The sequence below is a fragment of the Moesziomyces antarcticus genome (genome assembly GCF_000747765.1).
Source record: "Moesziomyces antarcticus DNA, scaffold: scaffold_v10001, strain JCM 10317, whole genome shotgun sequence".
In the NCBI taxonomy this organism is placed as follows: domain Eukaryota; kingdom Fungi; phylum Basidiomycota; class Ustilaginomycetes; order Ustilaginales; family Ustilaginaceae; genus Moesziomyces; species Moesziomyces antarcticus.
Window position 1 is genome coordinate 2,054,639 of NW_014639009.1, and position 24,741 is coordinate 2,079,379.

At 60.9% G+C, this 24,741-nt stretch overlaps 12 protein-coding genes across 12 annotated transcripts; 6 read left to right on the forward strand and 6 right to left on the reverse strand.

Annotated features, from left to right (window-relative positions):
* Nucleotides 1-628: 628 nt before the first annotated feature.
* PAN0_001c0744 (quinone oxidoreductase) lies at nucleotides 629-1,912 on the forward strand (the record flags this gene model as incomplete). Its single annotated transcript, XM_014804359.1, has 1 exon — nucleotides 629-1,912. One exon carries the CDS (start codon nucleotides 629-631, stop codon nucleotides 1,910-1,912), a length of 1,284 nt encoding a protein of 427 aa, XP_014659845.1.
* A 158-nt stretch (nucleotides 1,913-2,070) lies between these two features.
* Nucleotides 2,071-2,900, reverse strand: PAN0_001d0745 (phospholipase/carboxylesterase; the record flags this gene model as incomplete). Its single annotated transcript, XM_014804360.1, has 2 exons — nucleotides 2,071-2,567; nucleotides 2,675-2,900. The coding sequence occupies 2 exons, from the start codon at nucleotides 2,898-2,900 to the stop codon at nucleotides 2,071-2,073; spliced, it is 723 nt and encodes a 240-aa protein (XP_014659846.1).
* An 841-nt stretch (nucleotides 2,901-3,741) lies between these two features.
* PAN0_001c0746 (uncharacterized protein) lies at nucleotides 3,742-5,178 on the forward strand (the record flags this gene model as incomplete). The annotated part of the gene is made up of 1 exon (XM_014804361.1): nucleotides 3,742-5,178. One exon carries the CDS (start codon nucleotides 3,742-3,744, stop codon nucleotides 5,176-5,178), a length of 1,437 nt encoding a protein of 478 aa, XP_014659847.1.
* A 100-nt stretch (nucleotides 5,179-5,278) lies between these two features.
* PAN0_001d0747 (esterase/lipase) lies at nucleotides 5,279-6,355 on the reverse strand (the record flags this gene model as incomplete). The annotated part of the gene is made up of 3 exons (XM_014804362.1): nucleotides 5,279-5,338; nucleotides 5,413-5,802; nucleotides 5,870-6,355. 3 exons carry the CDS (start codon nucleotides 6,353-6,355, stop codon nucleotides 5,279-5,281), a joined length of 936 nt encoding a protein of 311 aa, XP_014659848.1.
* Nucleotides 6,356-6,624: 269 nt separating this feature from the next.
* Nucleotides 6,625-8,253, reverse strand: PAN0_001d0748 (glycoside hydrolase; the record flags this gene model as incomplete). The annotated part of the gene is made up of 1 exon (XM_014804363.1): nucleotides 6,625-8,253. The coding sequence occupies one exon, from the start codon at nucleotides 8,251-8,253 to the stop codon at nucleotides 6,625-6,627; it is 1,629 nt and encodes a 542-aa protein (XP_014659849.1).
* A 2,089-nt stretch (nucleotides 8,254-10,342) lies between these two features.
* Nucleotides 10,343-12,370, forward strand: PAN0_001c0749 (acyl-CoA N-acyltransferase; the record flags this gene model as incomplete). The annotated part of the gene is made up of 1 exon (XM_014804364.1): nucleotides 10,343-12,370. The coding sequence occupies one exon, from the start codon at nucleotides 10,343-10,345 to the stop codon at nucleotides 12,368-12,370; it is 2,028 nt and encodes a 675-aa protein (XP_014659850.1).
* A 147-nt stretch (nucleotides 12,371-12,517) lies between these two features.
* Nucleotides 12,518-14,083, reverse strand: PAN0_001d0750 (chitin deacetylase Cda1; the record flags this gene model as incomplete). Its single annotated transcript, XM_014804365.1, has 1 exon — nucleotides 12,518-14,083. The coding sequence occupies one exon, from the start codon at nucleotides 14,081-14,083 to the stop codon at nucleotides 12,518-12,520; it is 1,566 nt and encodes a 521-aa protein (XP_014659851.1).
* A 404-nt stretch (nucleotides 14,084-14,487) lies between these two features.
* Nucleotides 14,488-15,459, reverse strand: PAN0_001d0751 (uncharacterized protein; the record flags this gene model as incomplete). The annotated part of the gene is made up of 1 exon (XM_014804366.1): nucleotides 14,488-15,459. The coding sequence occupies one exon, from the start codon at nucleotides 15,457-15,459 to the stop codon at nucleotides 14,488-14,490; it is 972 nt and encodes a 323-aa protein (XP_014659852.1).
* A 1,440-nt stretch (nucleotides 15,460-16,899) lies between these two features.
* On the forward strand, nucleotides 16,900-18,688 carry PAN0_001c0752 (uncharacterized protein; the record flags this gene model as incomplete). Its single annotated transcript, XM_014804367.1, has 2 exons — nucleotides 16,900-17,093; nucleotides 17,176-18,688. 2 exons carry the CDS (start codon nucleotides 16,900-16,902, stop codon nucleotides 18,686-18,688), a joined length of 1,707 nt encoding a protein of 568 aa, XP_014659853.1.
* Nucleotides 18,689-19,528: 840 nt separating this feature from the next.
* On the forward strand, nucleotides 19,529-21,283 carry PAN0_001c0753 (L-mandelate dehydrogenase; the record flags this gene model as incomplete). Its single annotated transcript, XM_014804368.1, has 1 exon — nucleotides 19,529-21,283. The coding sequence occupies one exon, from the start codon at nucleotides 19,529-19,531 to the stop codon at nucleotides 21,281-21,283; it is 1,755 nt and encodes a 584-aa protein (XP_014659854.1).
* A 422-nt stretch (nucleotides 21,284-21,705) lies between these two features.
* Nucleotides 21,706-23,649, forward strand: PAN0_001c0754 (acyl- dehydrogenase; the record flags this gene model as incomplete). Its single annotated transcript, XM_014804369.1, has 1 exon — nucleotides 21,706-23,649. One exon carries the CDS (start codon nucleotides 21,706-21,708, stop codon nucleotides 23,647-23,649), a length of 1,944 nt encoding a protein of 647 aa, XP_014659855.1.
* Nucleotides 23,650-23,867: 218 nt separating this feature from the next.
* PAN0_001d0755 (uncharacterized protein) lies at nucleotides 23,868-24,461 on the reverse strand (the record flags this gene model as incomplete). Its single annotated transcript, XM_014804370.1, has 2 exons — nucleotides 23,868-24,066; nucleotides 24,142-24,461. 2 exons carry the CDS (start codon nucleotides 24,459-24,461, stop codon nucleotides 23,868-23,870), a joined length of 519 nt encoding a protein of 172 aa, XP_014659856.1.
* Nucleotides 24,462-24,741: the final 280 nt, after the last annotated feature.

The following is a 24,741-nucleotide window of genomic DNA, read 5'->3' on the forward strand; positions in this document are numbered from 1 at the left end:
GTGGCGACCACAAGCGTAGCTCAAACATCGTACGACAATCACCTTTCTCGCGCTGCCGACCCAATTTACTATGCTTGTCTCCTTGTGCGCTACGACATCTGAATGCCTTTTTGCCTAACGAGCAGCTGTAAGTAGATTCGAGGTGGGTGGGTCACGTCGATCCTCAACTCCTGCCGGTCAAGTAACCGCATCCTTACCGCATACTGACCGCATCCAGCAGTAGGCTTCATCAATCCCGCAAAACGCGATCATGACGAGCTCGCAGCAGCGCTCAAATCTCTAGGATGTTAAAGCTCGAAAAACGCAGAGCTGTTCGACCCTAGCCTCACACACTTGCAACATAAAAATTCAGCCTGATCCTGCGTGTGGAGGCCTAAAGTCCGTGCGCATCGGGGAGCCGCCGGACGAGGCTGAGTGACCCGGTATCCGGCATCTCGTTTCGTTTCCTCCGCCTTCCGTTCGTGATCGGTTTGCAAACCTCACTTGCATTCGTTCGCCCTTACCGCAACGCAAAATTGGGCCAGTGCTCTCACCCTGTTGAACGCGGCTATCTAGCTCGGAGATCAGAAGCATTGCCGGGTTGATATTCGATCCATCGCTACCGCTACCGCTCACTGTACCTCGCAGCATGTCTGCTGCCGCTCGTCTTTATCCCAAACTTTTAAACTCGCTCAACTCCTTCCGTCTCTCAAAGCCCATCGCGTCCCTCACCCTCGCTCCTTTGCGTCCCTTCTCTCAAACTGCAGTTGCTTCCTCGCAGCAACGCTTCGCAAGCATTCATCGTCCTAGCGCCGTCTCTTCCATCAAGTCATTCAAGGCGAGCGCATCAACAGGTCAGACCAGAGCCATGTCATCCGATGTACCATCGCAGATGAAGGCCATCCTGGTCAAGGACGGCAAGGGTCCCTCCTCGAACCTGTACTTGGGCGAAGCGCCCGTGCCTGAGCTCGGCGATGATGAGGTGCTCGTCAAGATCAAAGCCTTTGGACTCAACCGAATGGACATCATGCAGCGTGAGGGCAATTACCCGCTCCCTCCGCACGCTCCACAGATCATGGGTGTCGAATTCTCCGGACACGTCGTCGCCACCAAGAACCTCAAGGATGTGCAATGGAAGGTCGGCCAGGAGGTATTTGGTCTCGCCGTCGGCGGCGCTTATGCAGAGTACATCAAGGTGCCTGCTCGCATGATCCTCGAAAAGCCCAGCGAGCTCGACTGGGTCAAGGCAGCCGCCATCCCGGAAAACTACCTCACCGCCTTCCAGGCACTGCGCACCATCTGCGAGTTGAAGCAGGGCGAGGACGTCCTCATCCACGCCGGCGCGTCAGGTGTCGGTCTTGCCGCCATCCAGCTTGCACGTGCCTTTGGAGCCAACAAGATCTACGTCACTGCCGGCTCGCAGGAGAAAATCCAAATCTGCGAGGACATTGGTGCCGACAAGGGCTTCAACTACAAGGCGGGAGACTGGGCCGAGGAGCTCGCAAAGCACACGGGAGCCCAGGGCCCTGCGGGCTCGGTCGACGTGATCGTCGACTTTGTCGGCGCGCCTTACTTTACCAACAACCTCAACAGCCTCAAGCGCGACGGCCGCATGGTCCTGCTCGCCTTCATGGGCGGCGCCAAGGTCAAGGAGATCGTGCTGGCCCAGCTCCTCTTCAAGCGCCTCAGAGTCGAAGGCTCCGCCCTCCGCTCTCGCAGCCTCGAATACCAGAGCAAGCTCGTCCAAGGCTTTGTCAAGGAGAACGGCCTCGAACGCCTCATCGCTGGCGCTCGCCCCGACAGCTCCGGCAAGCACCACAGCAAGCTCATCATCCACAAGGTCTACTCCTGGAACGACATCAAGGACGCCCACGACGAGATGGAGGCCAACAAAAACATCGGAAAGATCGTCATCACCATCGACGGCGCCTGACTCTCCAGTCGTGAGCCAGCCTCTACCAAGACTAGCTCTCGGCTATAGTCCCTTTCGCCCGACCCTTCCGAATGTCTTTCGGCTGTATTGTGTTCTATTATCAGATTTTACTGTACATTGATCGATCCTCTCAACATGGCGTGTGCAGCGTATGCAAGCTACTGAGCCGGAATGGCCTTCTCGAGGAAAGCGGCCAGATCGCGGATCTCTTCAGGACACGCCGAGTGCGGCATGCGCGGGTAGGTGCGGAACTCGACGTCCTGTTCCGCCAGGCCGAGATCGTTCCTAAGGAACGACACGGTGCGCTGGCCGTACTCGTACTTGACGACCTGGTCGGCGTCACCGTGCGCCTGGAACACCTTGAGGTTTTTCGAGGTGGGTGCTCGGAGCGCAGCGATCTTCGCACGCAGGGGCAGCCAGGTCGACAGAGCCGCGACGCCCGCGACGGCGTTCTGGTTGGTGAGGCCGGTGAGCAGTGCAATGGCGCCGCCCTGGCTGAAGCCGCCCACGACGATGCGTTCGCTGGGGATTTGGTGACCGTCAAGTCCCTGGGCAGTGCCGTCGTTCTCGGCCTTGATGAGCTTCTTGATCTCGTCTGTCGACTTGAGCAAGCCCGCCTCGTCTTCCGCTCCAGAGAGGTCGTCAAGCGCCAAAACTGTTAGGGAAGCAAACGAAGGCGAAGGTCAGCAAATACTCAAAGGAGAGCCGTGCAGGGGAAAGTAGGGGCGTAGCTGGGCCACACACAAGAATATGACGACCTACTATCGAACCAAGAAGGCATGGGCATGCCCATGTTGAGCGTGACGGGCTGGATGGGCGCATTGGGCAGCACGAAGCGCACGTGCGAGAGCGAGGGGCGCTGCGAGAGCATCTGTGCCACATCGGACCAGCCTGCGCTCGAGTCGCCCAGTCCGTGCATGAAGAACAGCGTGGCTGTGGGCTTGACGCCCGAGCGTGGGTTGATGATGAGCGTCTTGAGCACCGACATGTTGTCACCTGAGAGTAGCTGAAGCGGCAGGGTCCAGAGATAGGCACACGCTAGAGCAGCGAGTGTGAGGCAGAAAGCGGTCCGGATCGTATATTGAAGTGAGCCAAGGAACTTGGCTATCTGGGGCGTCACTGCGGATGAAGGGTGGCGTGAAGAGGTCCGGTCGCAAGAAGTCGGTGATGGTGATTGACAAAGAAAATTAGAGGCACCAAAAATGCCTCGGAAAGAAGAAGGGACGCAGCGAGATGGAGAAATTTTGAAGGTCTGTGCGCTGTACGCCTCTTCGACGCCTCTTCACACGACTTCATGGCTCCGCTTCGGCCGTCGACACGCGTTGGCAAAGCCCACCATCTTGACACGATAATGAAGCATGCGCCACCTGGCCCCACGCCTCTTGTGTGCTCCGCGTGGCGCATCCGCGCAATCCGCATATGAGATCGGGGTCTCTCTCCCGCCCTCTGCCTGTGCAGAGTTGTATCATAGACTTGCCGCGTGCCACTAGACCTGGGCTGGATGGCGGGTCCTCACTTTCACGGAGTATCATAGAAAGTTAGGGTCGGTAGCAAACAGAATCCCACCTCTGACTTTTCCGTGGTGTGGTTACTGCGAGCTCGTCTTTTAGCGAGTGGTGGGACGAGTCCCGCGAGGAGCGCCCGCCTGAGCAACCCACAAGACCCCTGGAGAGAGCAAGGGACTCGTGTACTGTATAAGAGCCAGGCCACTTTGGGTGTCCCCCCAATAGCATCGTCAGCATCAATCGACATCCTTTCTCTTTCAGGGGGAATCGACCCTCTGCCCTATAGCCCCGTTCGATTTCTTTCTCCCAATCCTTCTCGCGACGATGCTCTTCGGCAAATCTTCCGTCTCGACGGGCCTGCTGGCCATGGTGACGCTTTCGCTCACCGTTGCAGCCGCTCTGGACCCCATCGAGCAGCACCTCCTTGCTCGTGATGGCGACGTCTTCTCGCAGAGCAAGGCTCCTTCTGGCAAGCACGCCACTCCAGTCAACCTCAGCAACGTCCAGGCGTCTAAACAGGCTGTGCTCAAGCTGGTTGGCGATGACCTTCACACTCCTACACAGTCCGAGACACTGCTCGAAGACTCCAAGTTCGCTGTTCCCGGCGACGTGGCGGCTCAGCTCGGCGACCGCGCCCACTGCTCGCTCGGCCACGACACGGCAAACATCAAGCGCATTCGCTACGAGATGACCGTTCAGATCGACAGCGACGAAAGCGGATCCACCACCGAGGCTTCGTCCGAATCCGTGCGTGGCACTGTGGTCAAGGCGACCTCGGGACTGTACTCGGACGCGAACCCAGACAAGGGTGCTTGCGCAAAGTCGCTTGCCCGCCACGGCGAGACTTGCGTCAACCGTCCCTACATTGTGCCGCGGTCGGCCCTCCCTGACCTAAGCGAGAGCAAGGCTTCCAGTGCGGCCGATGGAAAGCTGGGCAAGCGCGCTTTTGGCGATGCTGCCTCCGATGGAAAGGACCAGACCAGCTTAACCACCTCAATCGGCGCGGCGTCGGTCTCGTCGCCTCAAGGATCCATGTGTGTTGACACGGTCAAGCGCGAGAAGGAGGTCACCAAGGTTGTCCCCACCGATGCCCACAAGGCAGCTCAGGATCCCGGCTCCAAGCTGTACTTTGAGCTTGTTCGTAACGACGAGAAGCCGGGTGTGTGGAATCAGATCATCTACGACAAGCACGGCAAGCCGGTGGACATTACGCACCTGCAGCTCTCCACCAACATGTCGTTCTGGCGTGCCGAGTACTACTGTGCCGAGTGCCCGAAAGGCACGCAGAAGCACACGGTGCTGTATGAAAACATCGAGATCGAGGTCGACGACTTCGACGAGCACGCCACCCCAGCGGTGCAGTGCCAGGGCCAGGGCAAGGCCACCAATGTGCACAAGAAGGACAAGAGCCGCTACGCCCATAAGAACAACTCGGGCGTCGACTACAAGGGCGTCATCTTTTCCATCGACCGCGTCACGCTCGGCAAGTTCGATGCCAAGGGCAAGGGCGGCTTGGTCGCCGTCACCGAGAACCAGGTTGGCCGCTTCTCCGGCTCTGTGCTTGACGATCCGAAGAAGTCCCCTCCCCCTAACAGGTACTCATCGCAATTAAACGACGCCAGTGCAGCTCCTGGCGGTTCTGGCGGACCGATCAGCAAGCGCGATTCCGAAGAGGAGCGCCCTGCGCCAGCCCTCAAAGGATTCGCCAAGCGCGACTTCTGGGACTTCATCTTCAAAGACGACCCCATGCTGCAGTTCTAAGCGCACCTTGCCTCGTCGCCCGAGCTTCTCACGTTTCATCTGTTCATCGCGCTGTGCTCAGCTCTCTATGCCCTTCTTGAATGATATGCCATTCCACCTTTCATAGCGCCAGAATGAGGTTCCAGAAGGTCTCTGTATGCAGAAGATCATCGTGCGCGCCCTGAATTGTCAAGTCGCCAGCAGAACAGTCAGTCTTGGAAGTCGTCGCATCGGGCATGGCCTGAGGACACTTACCTTCAGAGTGGTGAGATCTGCGTGCAGCTGGTCGGCGTTTTTGATGGATGTGTTGGCGTACAACGAAGCGAGCAGCTTCTTTTCGCCTTGCACCTCGGTTGTGCTTGCGTTCCCGTCCTGCGGGATGACAACCGGAATGGAAGCAGACGCGGCGGTCGAAAGCTTGCTGTCGAGATGAAGAATGATGTCGAGGCTCTGCTTGAAGGATAGCAGTTCGTCGTCGCACGAGTGCCATACATGCAGCTGCTTGCCGTCGAACGCCAGCGGCCAGTTCTCACATGAAACAACGTCGTACTCGGCCGGGCCGGGGTGGGGCAAGAATGCTTGTGCGACGAATCCGTCGTAGTCCGGGTATTCTTGGAGAAGTCCCGAGACCGAAAAGATTCCGTCCTGCATGCGAACAATGAAGATCAGAATTCATTTCGATCAATCAGCAAATGAAAGGGCATGCACTTACGACCAGGACACAAGTTTTGATGGAATCTCTCGCTGCGCTGCTTGGAGTTGGCATCGGAGCCGGATACTGAGCATCCGGCGAGCTTGAAGAGCCACTAATGATGGCAGCAAGTGTGAGCCATGCGCCGATGGAATGACCAACGACGACCCAGTCTTTGCTTGGCACATCGTCTCGAACATGCAGGAACGCTAGGGCCGCATTGACGTCCTGCACGTGCACGGGGTGGATGTGTTTTGGCAGACCCTGATCGTCCTTGACCGAGAGCCTGTAGTCGACAATTGCAACCGCCTTTCCCTTTGCGCACAGATACTTGGCAAGATCCGCGTGGTCTTTGCGCGATCCTGTGCGCCATGCACCGCCGTGGATGAACACCACCAGACTCGACGCTGTCTGCTCTGACGGCAGGTACAGATCGAGCTGCTGCTCGAAGTCGGAGCTCCCGCTCACGTAGGTGAGTGTCTTTGGCGTTACGGTCGACGATGACATGGCGGAAACAAGATGTAGATCAAGGTCGAATAGCAAGTCGCAATCCGCCGCAAAGTCTCGAAGATGTGTCTGACCCAAAGTGGCCGCTCATCAACTTCGGCTATTCGCGTCTAACCGGGCTCGGAATTTTAAGCTCGGATGCTCACTCTTCGAGCTGCAATCGCGCACCGCTGGCCCTCGATACTCTCAAGCTGGACTGCTTGGACGTTTCCAGAGAAGAATACGATTCCGAATTGAATGTCTATGCTAGAGATCAGAACAGCCATCTTTCAGCGGTAAAGCGCCGACTTGAAGCCGGCGAGGCCCTGGTTGTAGCCGTGCTCGAACTCCCAGATCATTGTGCTGCCCTGACCCTTGGCCTGAGCGTGAGCAGCGGTCCTGGTCTTCTGCCATTGACCGGTGAAGCCGATCTCGTTGGATTCGTTTGCTTTGAGGAACTCGACCGAGTCCGTCCACGCAAGGCTGTAGCCCTCGGAAAAGCGCCAGTGCTCGTAGGGGCCGCCGCTCTGCTGATCCCAGTAGTTGGCGTGGCTTGCGAGCGCTGCATCCTGGGCAGCCTGGCGCGCAGCTTCAAGCTCCTGCACTGACTTGCGTTGTCCGCGGTGCGGATCCAGATGCTGCGGGAGGACTCCGCGCTCGACAGCCGAGTAGAAGCCCCAGCCGGTGTCGGGAGCACCCTCCTTCTTGAGCGTCCAGAAGAAGTAGCCTGCGCAGAACTTGTCGAAGCTCTTCCACTCGTTGAAAGCGTACTCCGCCTTGGCAGCTCGCTGCTGCTCTTCGGTGGCGAGGTACTGCAGCGAAGCCGGGTTGAGGGCGGCACTCCACTCGCCAACGACCAGAGATCCACCGCAACGGTTCGACATGTCCTTCAACCAGACTGCTGTCTCGCCAGCACCGTCCGAGTTGGTTGGCAAGGGCGAGGTGCCCGGGTTGAGCTTGCGCGCGAAATCTTCGACTCGCGTCGCTAGATCCTGCGGGGTAAAGCATCGGTAGAGGTGATGGTCGGTGACGAGGAAGTTGCTTGCGCTGGCGCGCTGGCCGACAAAGCCGGTGTAGTAGTTGGTGTCCCAGGCATCACCGATGTAGAGCGGCAGAGCAGCTACTTCGGGCGAGACCGAGCGCACTTGGGTGATGGCTTGATCGTAGAATGATGACAGGCTGCCCGAGTTCTTGGGCTCGTTGATGAGCTCGAGCCCAACGACGTTTTCGAAGCGGGCGTACTCGGATGCCATGGCCTTCAAGATCTCGATGGTCTTTTGCTGATTGGCCGGAGAGTCCCACAGGGCTGCCTTGCCGTCGCTGACACCACAGTGGGCATCGGCATTCTGACCACCAGGCGCGCCATGAAGATCCACGAGCACGCCCACATTGCGGCTCGCGGTGAATTCGATGGCACGTTGGATGCGGCTGAAGGCGCCCGCATAAATGGGAGCATATCGTTCGTAATCAGTGTCCTTGATGAGGGCTCGCACACTCTCGTTGGGGTGACCAGCGAGGAAGTGAAAGTAGCCGACGGGGATGCGAACAGTGTTGATCCCATGGTCGACCATCCATTGGAGGTCACCGTCGTTGATGAAATTGTCCCAGTGGTTCTCGAGCATGGCTCTGGCCTCATTGGGATCCATGCCCGCGACGACATCGAGCTCGCTTGCCTTGGAATCCCTGGCCTTTTGGAAGAGGGAAGGAGTGAGCCATGCCTCGAGCGAGAACCAAGAGCCGAGGTTGACTCCGCGTTGCTTTCGATGACGATAGATGTCGCGGCGCGTGGGCGGGGCATCGACAGAGGTGGGCGGCAGGGCGTCGAAGGTGGTTTGAGCGGTCGCCATGACCTTACCGGCCTTGCGATCCTGGTCGAACTTGTTCATGCCCTGCTGGACCTTGCCGAGGAACTTCTTCATCTTGGAGATTCAGGCCAGACCTGCTTTTGCGGTGATGGAAGGAGGACAAGAACGCATCAACGGCCGGGTATATAAGCTCGTCGTTTTGTGCGCTGTTCAGTGACCGGCGAAGATTCCTTCGCTGTCTGCGCTGTCTTGCCTGTCTCCTCAGGTAGAACGGGGGATGCGACTTGGTTCGTCACCGAGACTGCATTGCCTGACTCCACCTCGACGCCATCCGAGGCTAGCGTTGCTATCTTCGGACGGACCGTGCTGCAAGCCATCACGGGCCCAACACGGAGCCTCGACATGCGGCAGCGGCGGCGGCTGGAATTTGGGCCGCCGCTCACCGCCACAGCAACAGCCACAACGAGGCGTGCAGAAGCTGCAGCTGTTGCCTCGCACTGACCGAACACCAACGCTCTATGACGTGCATATAGCCGATACAATCTTGCATCGGGTTCAGGAAGAGCCCCGATGGAGCTCCTCCCCGATGGACCTCGGAAAGAGCCGCTGGTCGTGGGGGAGAGAGGCGAGCTCGGATGCCAGGCGAGTCAGGATCGCGTCACATGTTGCCAGGACAACGTGCTCCGCCGCAATGGATGGCTCGGTCAAGAGGTGCATCGCGCATGGCTTGGCTGGACTGGGTCACGATGGACAGATGCTCGTGTGTGGTCGAGGAAGACAGCGCATTGATCAAGCGCAAGGGCTCACTGGACGATGCCAGAGCCGTCAGAACCGATGGCCAAGCGAGGCTGGAGATGGACGACCGTCGCGCCTTGGCGTTTCTCACGCTTCTGACGGGACTCTGAGGTTGGGCTACGTCGCCGGTGGCGGTCGCTTGAGTCGAGCCCCGCCGTACAGGTCAGCTGTTGAAAGAAGGTGTAAGAAGCGGAGAAGGAAACGCAGCCGTTGCAGATGGCTCGGTGTGCAGTTTGGGCCGCAAGGCTTGGAAGAATGCGCTGGGGCCGCACTGGCAGAGGACGGACGAACTTAGAAGCCAAGGCGGGGAAGCCGATGCCAAGGGGAATTGAGACTCAGACAGACAGCTTAGAGAGGCATCGTTGCCTCGAGGTAAAATAAGTCAGCGCGGCCTGTGAGGGTTGGAGATTCCCGACCGAAAGCCTCCGCCCAAGTGGCGGGTCCAGGCCGAGATTCAACCGAGTGTGGGTCCGCTTGGCTTGGCTTGGCTTGGTTGGCTGGCGGGCTGGCTGGCTAAGCTGAGCTGCTCATGTGAATGCGCTGTATCGAGGCTGAAAGAGCAGCCTCATTGCAAGTCGGCGGGCTTGTTTGGCGCACCGAAGTCAGGACCGCGGGCCGCTGATTGCATGTGGATACGGTAAAGTGGATGAGGTCGAGACTCGGCAACAATCAAAAGGCTGCGCGATATCGAGGTTTCGGGGCTGCCGATAGCAGAGAGAGGCTCGGCCCCTGACTATTTTGGCACGGCGGCCCACGCGCGCCCAATCCCAAGCGGGCAAGACACTGGGGGCAGGGCGAGAGACACGAAAAAATTGAGTAGGCGCGGCGTTGCCACTGTGGCCGTGCCTGGCTTGAGCGCCAAATCAGCCAGATTAGAAATGTCGTTTCAGGGCTCAGGGCTCAGGGCTCTCAGGGCAGCTGCGTGCGCTCATCCAGGGCAGCAGGAGAACGACGATGAAGATGGCCGACGGCTAATTCCCAGCCGACGTTGCTCTGCCTCCTGCCGCCCGGCCGAAACCCGGGCGAATCTGCCAAAGCCAGCGCCGCCGACCACCACCGCCGACTGCAGCTGCCGTCCACACGTTGTAGGCCGGGCCTCACTTGCCGATGTCCAAGGTCCCCGCCGCTGCCTCTTGCTTCATTACCGTTCGGCACATCCGTCACAACTTGCTCACGCACCTTCACTATCACCAGTTGATCGCTGCGTTCCTCATAGTCCAGGATTGCGGCTGCGAACATGGCCCCGCTCTCTTCGTAGCTCTCTGCACTCCACCTCGCGCTTCGCTCGCTCCTTCGCGCGTCTAGCTGTCGCAGCGACGGCAGACCCTCCTCGATCGAAAAGACAAACACGCAACCACCCAGGCTAGTCTCAGTCGTTGGCTTGCTGCAGCATCTCCATTTGCCCAACATGCATCCGCCTCCGAGCTCCATGGCTCAAAACTCCACAACACTCTACCAGACCATCACCAACACGCTCGGCCGCACCAACACGCGCTCCAACTCCTCCTCGTCCTCTGCCTCCAACGTCAGCCAGTCCTCGCAGCGCTCGCCACCCGCAAGCTCTCACAAGCGCACCTCTTCCCTCCACAAGGTCACCAGTCCCTCCTACTCCACCTCGGCGCTCCCCCGAAACCTTGTCTTCGACTACGTCCGCCCCGAAGAGGTTCGCGCCGCCCACGCACTCGAAGTCGAGGGCTATCCACCCGAGGATGCTGCCAGCTATCAGAGGCTCCTCCAGCGTCAGGAGGCGGCTCCTCACCTCTACCTCGGCGCCTTTGTTCCCCTGCCTCCTCCCAAGGTAGCGGGTCCGCTCTCCGTATCGGGCCAGCCACGTCGCCGCATCGTCGGCTTTATCACCGGCACCGCCGCTCCCGCGCTCACCCTCCGCTCCATGTCGACGCACGACACGTCCGAAGATGCGCACATGGTCTGCATTCACTCGGTCGTCGTAGCACCCGAATTTCAGCGCAAAGGCCTGGCCACCCGCATGCTCGAGAACTACATTTCTCGCATCCGAAAGGCAGAGGAAGGCAAGGGCCCCGAGGGCGTCAAAGGCAAGCGCGGATACGAGACACTCGCGCTTCTGGCCCACGAAGAGCTCACCGGCCTCTACAGGAAGGTCGGCTTCCGTGTCCAGTGCGTCAGCCATATCCAGTACGGAAGCGGCCAGTGGCTCGAGATGAGGCGCAGCGTCTACCCGTCCCCAAGCAGCGGCCCTGGTAGCCGCATCGGCTCGGCACTCACCCGCACCACCTCCGCCACCTCTTCCGCCAGCGATGACAATCCGGCTGGCCTGAAGATGACGGCCAACACGCGCGCTCCCACTACCACCAGCGCCACGAACGCCACCGATGATACCCCGACTCCCACTCCAACTGCCACGGACGCCAAAGCGACGTCAGTCACCCCTAAGCCTAGCTCGCCCGCGCCTGCATCACCCGCAGGCATGCCTTCGCAGGCGTCCATCATGGCCGCTCTCGCCGCACAGTCTCAGCCAGGCAAGAGTCCTGGCCAAACGTACACTTCCATCCTCGGTCAGGCTGTGGCCGCCAAGACGCCGGCTGAAGATGCCGGCATGGCCCTCGAGGCGCGTCTCGTCGATCGCGAGACCGGCACCAACCTCGCCAAGCTCTACTGCCCCATGGAGAACTGCCGGTGCTGCATCCTTGCCAAAGGCGCGGGTGAATGGACGCGCAAGGAGAGCGGTCCCCTGTCGAATCCGGCTCTCGAATTGCCCAACTCGCCGTCGCCGCCCCAGGCGCCTGCCTTTCCGCTACATGCCGCCAGCCCAGGCATCTCCAACCGGCTGCTGACCACCGTCAAAGGCTTCTGGCAGGTGGCTGGCCCGCTTCAATTCGACAACGTCGGCTTCTCGCGCGACATGAAGTGGAGCGTGCCGATCAGCAACGATCCGACATCACCTCGGCTGGAAAGTGCGGATGCGTCGGCGCCGAGCGCGTCGAGCATCAGCGCCGGGCTCAATGCACCGCGCACCAAGGCGCAGGAAAAGGAGGCGCGCGACAAGCAGAAGCGCGAAGACAAGGAGCGCCAGCGCGAGGAGAAGGAGCGTCGCAAAGAGCAAAAAGCCAAGGAGAAGCAGGAGAAGCGCGAGCGCAAGCGTGGCGGCAGTGGATCGGACTCGAATGCCGAGGACGAAGACGTCAGCTCGCTGCTCGCACACCTCTCGCTCGGACTCACGCCGGGCGAAGAGCTGACTGTCAAGTACCTCCTCTGCCCCGACTGCGAGTGCGGCCCGCTCGGATTCACCATCCTGCCCACCGAAATGCAGGGCGGCCGATTGGCGGCCGAGGTTGGCGATCAAGTCGAGCAGATGAAGGGCGGCACGCTCGGTGCACCAGGTGCTGCGCCCAAGCGCCCTCCGCAGCTCTTCTACCTCGCCGCCGATCGTGTCCGATACCAGTTTGAACGCTCCTGAACGCCCTCACGATACGCATGCACAACACATATTGCCTCCATCTTCATGTTTTATTATCCATTGCATTGGGTCGAACACGCATGTTTCCTCTCCGCGGCAAGATGAGCGCGTGTGCATGTGTCGTCTGGAACGAAGCTTCGTCGCTACTCATGCCGAGGGCGGGGGGTGGTGGGTGCGCCAGTGGTCGGCGATCTGCTGGCGAGTGGCAACCCAGACGCCGCCTTGACCGTTGCCCTGCTTGGTGAGTTCGGCATTGCGGCGCTGAACGTGGTCGATGAAGCGTTGGAGGCCCTGGAACCTGCCTGGTCTGCCCACGACGCGGCAGTGCAGGCCAACGCTCATCATCTTGGGAACGGAGAGAGGGTTGTCTTGTGGCAAGAAGGTTTCAGCCACGAGCGTCTCGAATGCGTCGATGAGATAAGTGGCGAAGGACTCGGAGTTGAAGAAGCCGGGTGTGATGGCGAAGCGCATGTCGTTGTTGTCGAGCGTGTACGGCACCACGAGCAAGTGCTCACCAGGCGTGCCATCGGGAGCAGGGACCCAGTAGGGGAGGTCCTCGTCGTAGGCGTCCGAGTCGTAGAGCTCCTTGTGCAGGCCGAGCTCCTTGTACGTCTGGTACACGAGGCGGCGGGTGTTGATCGACTGGCGACCGGTGTACCATCCCCTTGGCTCGCGCGAGTTGGGCGAGGCCGACTTGATGGCGCGAATCGCCGCCTGGATCTGCGCACGCTCTTCCTCCTGCGACATGAGTGAGTGGTCGAACCAACGGTACGAGTGGCTCGCCACTTCGCAGCCGGCGTCTTCCATCGCCTTGACCACCTGAGGATTCTGCTCGACAGCACGGCCGACCGACCAGCTGGTGAATGTGAGGCCGTTGCGGCGGAACAGATCCAGCACACGCCAGAATCCACGGTGCGAGCCAAACTCGTACGCCGACTCGACACTCAGGTTGCGCACGTTGGCCGGCGGCTTGGAGCCGTTGGCCGCACCGTATTCGGTGAGGTAGAGCTCCGCAAACTGGTCGCCGTTGAGCGTCAGGTTCTCGCCACCCTCCTCGTAATTGAGCACGAACGATACGGCAATGCGAGCATTGTTGGGCCACTGCGGGTGCGGAGGCTTCTCGCCATAGCCGACCATGTCACGTGGAACGTGCGGGTTGAAGTCGCCCACGCCAAAGTTGGCCGGCAGCGGTTCGGCGTCCCTGTCCACCTGCTGTGACTCGTTCGGATAGCCGAGGAACTTGGGCAAGTCGTCGACGACCTTGGCGACCTTCCATTTGCCGTAGAAGATGTGTGCGGTCGCAGGGAAGGCCTCTGTACCGGGCAGCTGCTCCGAGTCGCCGTTGGGACGTTCCAGAGTGCTGGGCCAGATGGACCACTGCTGCTTGGCGTCGTTCCACGATCCCATGGGGTTGCCGCACTCGGAGCAGCGCAGCTTGAACTTGCTCCCGGGCACCGATTCGTACAGCTTGGCCGTGGTGACGCCCTCGCCGAGCACCTTTTGAGCAGTAGCATCTGGAGCGGACGAAGGCTTGCCTCGCGACGACCAGGTGACAGCGTCCTTGGCCCAGTGCGTCGTCCACACGTATGGCGCGCCGTTGATTCGCTGGCAGCGCGTGCAGTGGCAGAACGCCGAGAGACGCAAGTGCGCTGGGTCAGCATTGAGCTGGTACTCGAGCGCGCCGCAGTGACAGTGGCCGCGAAGCGACGGCATTGCGATGACAGTTGGAGGATGAGAGGGAGAAGGGGAAGACGATGGTGGTCGGACGACACCAGACTCCAGCAACTGGCCCCGCACTAAGCTCGAGCGGAAGACCCGTTGTATTCTTCTTTCCGTTATCTGGGGCTGCTCGGCTGGACGCGCTCGTGCGCCAGTGCTCGTGGCTTTTCGGACATGCCCGAAAGTAGCCGGTGGCGCCCGGCATAACGTTGTTAAGTCCAAAGCGTGTCCTCAAACTCCCACGAATCGGCACCCGTTGGCTCGGAGACACTCCACAAGTCCTTCACTGCGATTCGTCAGGCCAGTTGCAAGGAAGAGGCGAAGAGATCTATCGAATGTGCTCTAAAAGATGGTACAAATACATGAACGTCGACACAAGTCAGAGCGAGCTGCCGCTGTCAAGAGGGCACCTGGAGCGAGCGGCGCTTGTTCTTGGTGATGCTCATTGGGAGGCCTTCGACACCCTTGACCAGGTTGTGATAGCCGCGGCGTTTGGGATCGTTGAGGCGTTTCTTGAGGTGCTTCTGCACCTTGGCCTCGGGCCTCACCACCACCACCGGCACGGGGCTCGAGGTGAGGATGTCGCGGCTGACGTGGCCCATGATGTGCTGTCCGAGCATCTTTTGAAACTTGTTGGCCGACTTGCCGCGCGTTCCTACGGTCAAGCTGTCCGGGCGGTAGACGTGGATGATGCGCAGGATGGTCGACACCACCTTGCCTGCGACGAACTCGACGACAATCGAGATCTTGCGATCCTCGGCCTCCTCGTTGAGCTCGACGATGGATGCCATGAGTTCGCGTGCCTCTTCGCGCGCCTCTTCCTGGTCGATTTGGTCCGCCTCGCCATCGAGGATGCGCACGGCCACCACCTCGTCGCCGTCCTCGACGAGGTTCTCCATGAGCCACTCGAGCGCGCGCTCCGAGTGTGCATTGTCATCCATGGCGACCATGAATGTGCGTGTGTTCTTGGTGCGCAGAAAGCCCCTCGACTTGACCTGCAGGGTGAAGCTGAATGCACCGCTGTTCGTCTCGTCGGCGTCGGGCATGGTGTCGAAGCCGACCCTGCGCTCGTAGCCTGCCTTGACATCGCTCAGACCGCCCGAACTGCTGGTGCGGCTCTTGTGCATCGACGGTCCGCCTCGGCGGCCACCATAGGTGCCGTCGCCGACGATACCCGATCGCGATGGTGAGTTGGATCCGGATCCGGCAGCCGAGGCGAGCGAGCTGTGGCTCGCACCACGGGGCCGCACCGGCTCTTCGATGGTGATGCCTTGCCGTCCCGAGCGATGCTGCTCTGTGCTGCTCCTTGGCGTCGCCAGACTCGACGATCCGGGCTGATGGAGAATGGGTGTGGTGGGTCTCGAGGTCATTTTCGATGAGCGGGTCTTGGTCGAGCTCTTGCGCGACGTCTATCGTGAAAGAGTGGCCACGTGAGCTCCGCGCTCCACCGTCCCTTGCACCGAAAGAGCGTCTACAGGGTTGCAGACCAAAAAGACTGTATAGACGAGACCAGGTCAGAGGTCTTTCGGAGTTGGACGATAGTCTGCGTCTGATAAGTTGATGACGATGGAAATGAGATATGACGAAGCGGTCGAGCCCAAACCCCACACCGACGCATCGCCTAACAATGCGCAGCCACGGCACTGCCTCTGGCGTGTGCCAAGCTTTCCTAAACGGGTCAGTGCAGCACGCCTCTGCAGCGCGGTTTTGCTCCACTTTCGAGCCAAACCCGGCTCGACGAGATGAGTCTCTCGCACGAGACCTCGACGCGTTCCAAGCCAGCGCGAATGCAGGGTCCCGCAACGAACTTGTAAGGGTCCTTCGATTGCCACCAGACTCGCGTTCAACGCTCCATGGTGCTCATCACCCGCTGCTTATCAACCACGCAGTCACGCTGGGATGGGGAGTGATACCGGGCAGCAAAGATGAGCGTATGTGGAGAAAGCAGAGAAAATGAAAAGTGGGCGGGCGAGCTCTGGTTTGGGTGGGATCGGCGGCGGAACGACGCTCCCGCCAGGCTCCCGTCGGCGTAGCCGGGAAGCGTTTGTTGGACCCCTCACCTAGGCATTTTCAGAGCATTCCGCTCGATCCTCGTCGAGTCTCGACAACGTCGATCTAGCGTCCAGCAGACGTCCCAACACGCAATCCCAGCGCGCGTCACAATTGTGACTCTAGGATCTTGCAGTCGATCCTGCAAGACAACACAGGCTGAGCCGACAAGGTTCGCGGCATGAATGCTAGGCAATCACAACACCTGGCGCAGCGGTCTAGAGTTGCAAGCGAGTCCGGCCCTGACCGATGTGCCTTATTTGAGCCGCCGCTCACTTTCATCTGCGAGAACGCAGCGTACACTCGTGTGGTGGACTGGACGCAGCTTGAGGAAGCGCCATGCGATCGATGGAACTTGGCTGCTGCGACAGCGCAGAGTGAGATGGACAGACAAGCTAGTGGCTGGGCTGGTCAAGTGGAGATTGGACAAAATCACACCCCGCTACCGCCCACAGCAGGCTTTGGGAAAAAATTGCGGCTTGGCCACCGGTAAAGCGGCTCGAGTTGATGAGCGGGCGAGGCATTCCACCGCTATCATTGCGTGGTTCGGCTGATGCGGTGGCCACAATTTTGGATTCGAGCCGAGCGCTTGAGCACCATGCATGCGCAAACGCTTTGCGTTGCTCAAAATCTCTCTAGCCGGGATGGCCGCCGCCTGCAGAGCACAGCGGACCCTAGTGATGCACCGGCTTGAGCGCTTGCGTCGTCACACCCCCAACCGCCCAACGCTTTTCCCGTTGGTTGGCCTGGGTCTGCAATGCATGCCCTTGCGCCATCAAATCCTCCTTCGACCGCCCGCACCCGCGAAAGCATCCCGCCGCCCGCACCGGCTTGCCCTGACTCACCACCTCCTCCTTCTCCTCGGCCCCTGCCTCTCCCCCACCATCCACAATTGCGCTCCATCTCATCTCGCCGCCGTCGCCGCCGTCATCCTCACCGTCGCTGCGCCTGCTACGTATCCAGAAGCACCGCTGCAAGGTCGGCCGCTCCATCTTGCCACAAACAAGCCCGCCTTGCCTGCCCCCTCCATCCCATAGACGTCTGCAGCTCAAGCAGCGAGTAGCGCTCAGAGCACCCATCCCGCTGCGTCCCATCATCTCGATCCCCTTCCTCTCCATGACGTCGACTGCACCCCCGCCTTCCAGGGGTTACGCGCCGCTGGGCCAGCTCCCCGCCTCTATGCGTTCCTCGCAGCCCATGCCTGCTCCGCTCAGCCGCGTTGCGCTGGCCGCCAAGCAGAACCAGATCCTCGCACTGCAGGCGCTCCAGGCAGCTGCCGCTTCGGCTTCCGCCTCCGCCTCCGTCTCCTCGGCATCTTCCTCCACCGCCGGCTCTCCCCCGCCTGCCACGTCGTACCTCAAGCCCTCCGTCGGCACCGTCCAGACCGCAGGTGCCAAACGCGGCCGCAAGTTCCAAGCCTTTAGGGCGCCAGCGCTCGTTACCTCCCCGCTAGCATCTTCGCTGCCACATTCGTCGGCACAGATCACAGCCAAGCTGACGCCGCTCATCACCACCAGCGTGCCGCACTGGTCTGCCGAGGGCTCGCATCCGCTCTTTGATCCGTCGTCCGGCAAGCGATCCGAGATCTACTCTCTCACCAACGACCGCTATCCCGGTGCGCCAGGCACTGCCCTCGCCAAGGCGCGCGAGGCCCAGCAAAAGGCTATCCAGACGGCCAAGCGCGAAGCCGCCAAGAAGCTCGCATCCAAGGCCGAGCTCGAGCATCTCGGTGTCAAGGGACTCGGCAAGAAGCGCAAGAGCAGCAGCCCCTACGCCACCGTAGGTGCCACCGCCAATGCTGCTACAGCTGTTCAGGTAGACCCGGTGTACTCGGCAAGCACATCGCGAGCCGTTCAGGAGTACATTGCGAGCCAAGCCATGAGCCGCGACTCTTCCCGCAGCCGTTCCTCAGCCAAGCCCGCAGCCTCGGACAACACTCTCACGGTGCCTTCGGTCAATCGATCGCGTCGTCCCGCTTCGAGGGCATCCTCGCCGGCTCCAGCAATGGCCCAGGCGCCATCCGCACGGCGCTCGGGCACCCGTTCGGGATCCGCAGCTCCTTCGGAGGAAGAGGCGACACGCAACGGCCGCGGGTCTCCCTCGCGAGGAACCAGCCCGCCCGATCAGAACAAGAGCCTGCACGGCCTGTCTTCGACGGCGCCATTCCAGAGCAGTCCTCTCGCCGCGAGCGCAATCACGATGGAGCCGCTGCTTGACACCGAAGACGCCGAGCAGAACAGCACCAAACCCGATGCATCCCTCGCCGAGGTCTCGCCCTCGGCGGCGCGTGCTGCCTCATCTGCCAAGCGCAAGGCTAGCGCCTTGAGCCAGGAGGTGCAAGCTGACAGTAGCGTGGAGGCCGCAGCAGCCGATGCGCTGGACGAGACGACCAAGCGGCTCAAGCGCGATGGCGACGAAACAAGCGTCGATCCAGCCGGACACGAGGCACCTGCGCGTCACGTCAAGGAAGGATCGCCCTCGTCAGTCTCGTCCAGCCGCCGCACTTCGCCCAGGATGTCGTCGCGCCGCATCGTCGCCGAAGCTGCTTGACCCGCCGTCATCCTGAGTTCATGGCTCAAGCCTCCTTCTGTCTGCATCCTCCTTCATTGATACCCTCCTCTGCATTTGCCTTGTCCGGCCGCCTCTGCCCAAGCGAGCCTTTCCTTGACCCTGGTTCCGCGTCTTGTTATACATGCTCGTCTTTGATTGTTCCCTAGCCCTGCCGGCCCGTTTGCCAATCGATGATCTCTACCGTATCGGCTCTGGCATCGAGTGAGTGTTGCAAGACGAGCACCCTTAGAGTTCCCGCTGGCAGGTTGACGTCACTGAGCGAGCATTTTTGAGGCCTGAGCAGTGTGAGATTTCGGCACATATCGAGACCCGTCCGCCGTTCGGAACAGGGCCTAGCGGACGGAGAGCTGAGAGAAGGTCGTCCCGCGTAGGTCGCCGTGCGTCGGCCGAAGATTACGCCGACTTTGAAATCGGATTACAGACGCGCTTTTGTCAGGGTCCACTCCAGAATCTCAGCAGCAGCACGCGAGCAGGACACGAGCGGGGGCCGGCCGCCCTTCGGACCGCTCCGCAGCGAGTGCATTTCAAATCGAGCGGCGAGTGGCTGTAACGGATCTACCGAGGCCGGAAATACGGCCCACACTTTTGGCGTTGCGTGTGTTTCCCCTCGCCCTTCCCCCACCCCCCGCGCTCAGAGCTGCAGCTGGTCCCCCAAAGCTTCGCAACAAGTGGGGGAATTGACCGACGCCCGACAGTGGCTTTGAATGTCCCTCGTCATCTTGCAAGGATCCCCATATAACCTCACGCCGAGCCATCACCTTCGCGTGCCCCTGGTCACAGCACACATAGCGAAGCTTTCATACACATACGACAGCAAGAATGTTGCGAAGCACAGTACGAGCCTCGATGCGCGCGAGTCAGAGCGGCGCCCAGCTGCTCCGCTCGCCAGCGCCACGCATGGTCCAGCGCCGCGCGCTCAGCTCCTCTTCGTCCTCGACAAAGGCGACAGCATCCGCGTCCGCGTCTAGAAACGTGGGCGGCCTGGTCGCTGGTCTCGTCGGTCTGGCACTGCTCGCCTCGGCCGTCCCGAGGGGCGAGGTCCACAATGAACAGGCGAGGTCGCCGCCGTCCAAGGTCTCTCCCACTGCGGCGTCGGATCCCGAGGGCAAGCTCATCTCGATGGACACTGTGGCGCAGTACAACAAGCTTCCCTCCGAAGGCGGCAAGGGCCTGTGGGTGGTCATCAAGGGCGAGGTGTACGACGTGACCGAGTTCGTCGACAACCATCCGGGCGGCCGCAACATCATCCTCAAGAACGCCGGCAAGGACGTGACGGAGCTGTACGAGCCTATTCACCCGCCCACGGCGCTTGAGGAGAACCTCGACGCATCCAAGCACATCGGCCAGGTCGACCCAAGCACGGTGCAGATCAAGCAGGCAGGGGAGGAGTCCGACAAGGACCGCAAGAAGCGCCTCGCGCGCGAGAACCTGCCGAGCTTGGGCAGCGTGCTCAATCTGGACGACTTTGAGCGCATCGCCAACACCATCCTTTCGGATCAGGCGTGGGCCTACTACTCGTCGGCTGCGGACGACGAGGTGACGTACGCACAGAACCGCGCTGCCTTCCAGCGCATCGTCTTCCGCCCGCGCATCCTGCGTGCCATCGGCGAGGTCGACTGCTCCGTCAGGCTCATCGACTCCCACGGCAAGGGCTACGACTCGTCGCTGCCCGTCTACATCTCGCCTGCCGCCATGGCCAAGCTCGGCCATCCGGATGGCGAGCTCAACCTGACGCGCGGCGCTGGAAAAGCACAGATCATCCAGGGCATCTCGGCCAACGCCTCGGTCGGACTCGATGAGATGCTCGACAACCGCAAGGAAGGCCAGCCAATCGTGTACCAGCTCTACGTCAACAAGGACCGCGCGGCTTCGGAGCGCATCCTCAAAAAGGTCGAGGACAAGGGATGCTCGGCCGTCATGCTCACCGTCGATGCGCCTGTCATGGGCAAGCGCGAGCGCGACATGCGCGTCAAGGGCGACGAGGTCGAGATGGGCGTCGACCACGGCAAGGACGTCAAGGCCAAGGGCGGCGGAGTCGCACAGGCCATCTCGGGCTACATCGAGCCCAACCTTACCTGGGACGACATCAAGTGGTTCCGCAAGACCTGCAAGCTTCCGCTCTACCTCAAGGGCATCCAGACCGTCGAGGACATTGAGCTCGCCGTCAAGCATGGCGTCGAAGGTGTCGTCATCTCCAACCACGGCGGTCGCAGTCTCGAGTACGCACCGGCGCCCATCGACGTGCTCGTCGAGCTCCGCCAGCGCCGCCCGGACCTGTTTGACAAGATCGAGGTGTTCCTGGACGGCGGTGTGCGTCGCGGCACCGACGTGCTCAAGGCGGTGGCGCTCGGTGCCAAGGCGGTGGGTCTCGGCAGGCCCTTCCTGTATGCGCAGTCGGGCTACGGCGAGGCGGGCGTGACGCGCGCCATTCAGATCCTCGAGGACGAGATCCACCGGGGAATGCGCCTTCTCGGCGTCAGCTCGCTCGACCAGCTCACGCCCGAGATGATCGACATTCTGCCGCGCCAGTTCTACAACATTCCTCCCAAGAACACCGATCAGGCTTCTGCATGAGCATACGTCTACTCATGGCAGCAATTTCCAATCATGATGTAACGCACCCGCTATAGACTCCGCAATCACATAGGTGGACCTTGCCAACCTGGCTGGCTGTGATGTTATCGCCCTATGAGCAGGTGCCGAAAGTTCGGGATGCGGATGTGTGCGGTTGCGGTGGCTGCTGCCCACGCGTGAAAATGCGGTGAGGAGCCCTGAGCGTTTGCAGGCGCTGCCGGTAAATTCGCGGGCCGGACTCAGACAGCACAGCGCTGTGCAACATGCACTCTGGGACGGCGGCCCGCCTGTCAGCCTACCCCGCACGCGGTCCTCACGCTTCGACCCCGCACAAACAGTCTAAAAGGGCCTTGCCACATGCTTGTCACTCGCATGCTGCTCGACTTCCATCATCCATCTCTGCCCAGCTCTGCCTACTAGACATGCGTGCCGAAGAGGGATTCCAGTTTGAGCGATTCCGCGTTGGCTCACCGTGGTCCTCGGACGCTGCGCTGCGTCTGACCATCCTGCGTCTGCTTTCGACGGGTTCTTCAGCACTGCCCGCTTCCGAGATCGAGCGTCTCTTCAACAGCCTCGCTTCGTTCGGCGACAAGGTGGCAGGCGAGTACACCGACATTGGCGCTACGCTCGACGGCCCGCAGCATGAACCGACCCTCATCCAGTACGACGCCTGGGGCCAGCGCATCGACAAGCTCGCCACGGGCGAGGGCTGGAAGCGCCTCAAGCAGGTGAGTGCGCGCGAGGGCATCGTTGCCGAGTCCTACCCCTCGAGCGACGCCAAGAATGGCGGTGGCCGCGACAAGATCGGCCCCCACGCCCGACTGTTCGCATTCACACGCAACGTCATGTTCGCTCCAGTGTCCAAGGTCATCCTTTGCCCCATCAGCATGTCCGACGGCGCCGTTAGGGTGCTGGAGCTCTTCGGAACCGACGCACAGAAGCGCGAGATCATTCCACGCTTGACCACCACCGATGCATCCAAAGCGTGGACTGCCGGACAATGGATGACCGAACGCCCCGGTGGCTCGGACGTCTCGCGCACCGAGACCACCGCCACGCCCATGCAGCCCAACAAGACAGCGGAGCCTGGAGACGAGTTTGTCATCAACGGCTTCAAGTGGTTCTCGTCCGCCACGGACGGCGATATCTCGCTGGCGCTCGCGCGCACCGACACGGACCTCTCGCAGGGCTCCAAGGGCCTTTCGCTCTTCCTCATCAAGATCCGCGACGATCGCACGGGCAAGCTCAACGGCATCCGCGTCCACCGCCTCAAGAAGAAGCTCGGCACAAAGTACCTCCCGACTGCTGAGCTCGAACTCGACGGTTGCGTCGGCGAGCTCGTTGGACCGCTCGGTCGCGGTGTGGCTACGATCTCGTCGGTGCTCAACATCACGCGTCTCTACTCTGCGGGCGGTGCTGTGGGTGCGCTCTCGTGGGGTCTGCGATCCGCCACCGCCTATGCCAAAATCCGTCCTGCCCTTGGAGGCGGTAAGCTCGACCGCCTGCCGCTGCACACGGACCAGCTGCTCAAGGTGACGGTGCTGTACCGAGTGTTCCTGCAGATCTTCTTCACCAATGTGCTGCTGATGGGAGCGAGCGAGGCGGGCACAGCAAGCCGTCGCGACCAGACGCGGTTGCGACTGCTCACGCCTGCGCTCAAGGCCTTTGTCGCGACGCGCGCATCCGAGGGCTACCTCACGCTCCTCGAGGCGTTTGGTGGACAGGGCTACATGGAGGAGGTGGGTATGGGCGAGATCCTGCGCGACGCAACTGTCGAGCGCATCTGGGAAGGCACGCCGGCCATCCTCTCGCTCGACGTGCTTCGCGTGCTCGTCCAGTCCAACGGTCAAGCGCTCCAGGAGTTCTTCGAGGACACCACGGCCATCCTCACCTCGCTGCCCGCACAGCTCGCGGCGCAGCTCAAGCCCGAGCTCGGCTTCCTCAGCAGCGTGATCCGCGAGACCGCGGGCGTGCTCGGCAAGCTCGATGTACAGCGCCACGTCAAGTCGGCCGATCTGAGGTTTACGAGGTATCTGCTCGATCTCATCATGGCAGTACATGCCTCGGCGCTACTGCTCCAGCATACCGCATGGAAGGCAAGTACGCTTGCGCAGGATAGCAAGCTGCAGCACATCGCAGCTGTGCAGGTCGACGAGCGCGAGATCCAGCACGACGTCCACCTCGCCCGCCTCTGGATCGGCGGCAAGGACGGCGCCGCCGGATTCGCCGATCTCGCCCGCCTTGTAGCCCAGCTCAAGGCCGCAGCTTCCTCCGACGCCAAGGTCGCCGCCCAGGACGTTGACTTGGGCCACGGCCTCGTCTATTCCTGGTCCCAGGCACAACCCCAGGCTAAGAGCCATCTGTAGAAAGCTTGCATCTTCAATGATCGTAACTCGGCCCTAGCTTGTTGTGGACTGCGAGAATTTGAGTCAAAGTAAGTTGCACGCTTTGGTGAGGTAAATCGGCCATGATGCCTGCAAGCGACTGTTCGCACGGCTCGTGATGGTGAAAGAGATGGCGAGGGGCATCCAGACCTCTGTTGCAGGCGGGTATAAATGTCATTGCATCCTTCAGGGTGCGAGCACTAGCGCTTGGAGAGGCCCAAGCTTCGCATCACAGAGGATTGGGGCATTGCCTTCCTGCCTCCCGTGCCTGATGATCGACTTTTTGCCGAAAAGTACTGTCGGAACTGCGTGAGCAGGATGCCTCCCACGCCCCACACCGCGCCCTGGACCAGAGGCGAGAGAAGCTGATCGCGCACCGTCACCCACAGAACCGACGACCTGTACCAGCCCCAAAGGAAAGCAGATGAGGAACTGGTACCGTTTGATATGAGTGTAGGCTTGTTGGGGACTTACCATTCGACACGGAGGTTTCCGAGCCAGAGTTGGGTATGTTCGTCGGGCGCGGGGCGGGTGATCTTGACCTTGTGCTCGTGTCCGTGCGACGTGTCTGCATCGGCAGAATTTGGCGAATTTTCGTGCAGGAATCCACGGATGGTTGCGATGTACGACTGCTCAAACCGCAGATCTGGCAGAGTGGGAAGCTTGGCGAGCGCAGGCTTGGAGGATGCCGACGAGGTGTCGGACGTGTCGGACAGAGACTCCCACGCCGCAACGTCGTCTTCGTGTCGGACGTCACCAGAGGCGTATCGGCGCGAGCTACTTTGTTCCGTCATAGAGTCTGTGGTGAGGATGGTTCTGCGGCAATGGGAGGATGGAAGAGGTGGTGGAAGCGGGTGCGATCGCGGGTGTCAGAAACGAGACGGATCGTCAATGCGCCAATTCTCGGCTGTGCGGAAAAAGTGGAGGAATCGCCCTCTGCAACCAGTGCGGCAAAATCACGCCCGCATCTCAGTCTCACAAGCCCAAGCAAATACTCAACTGGGCACCGAACCCTCGAGATGGTTGAATGTGATGCGATCGACTAGTAGTACAGGATTCGTGATTACAAAGCAT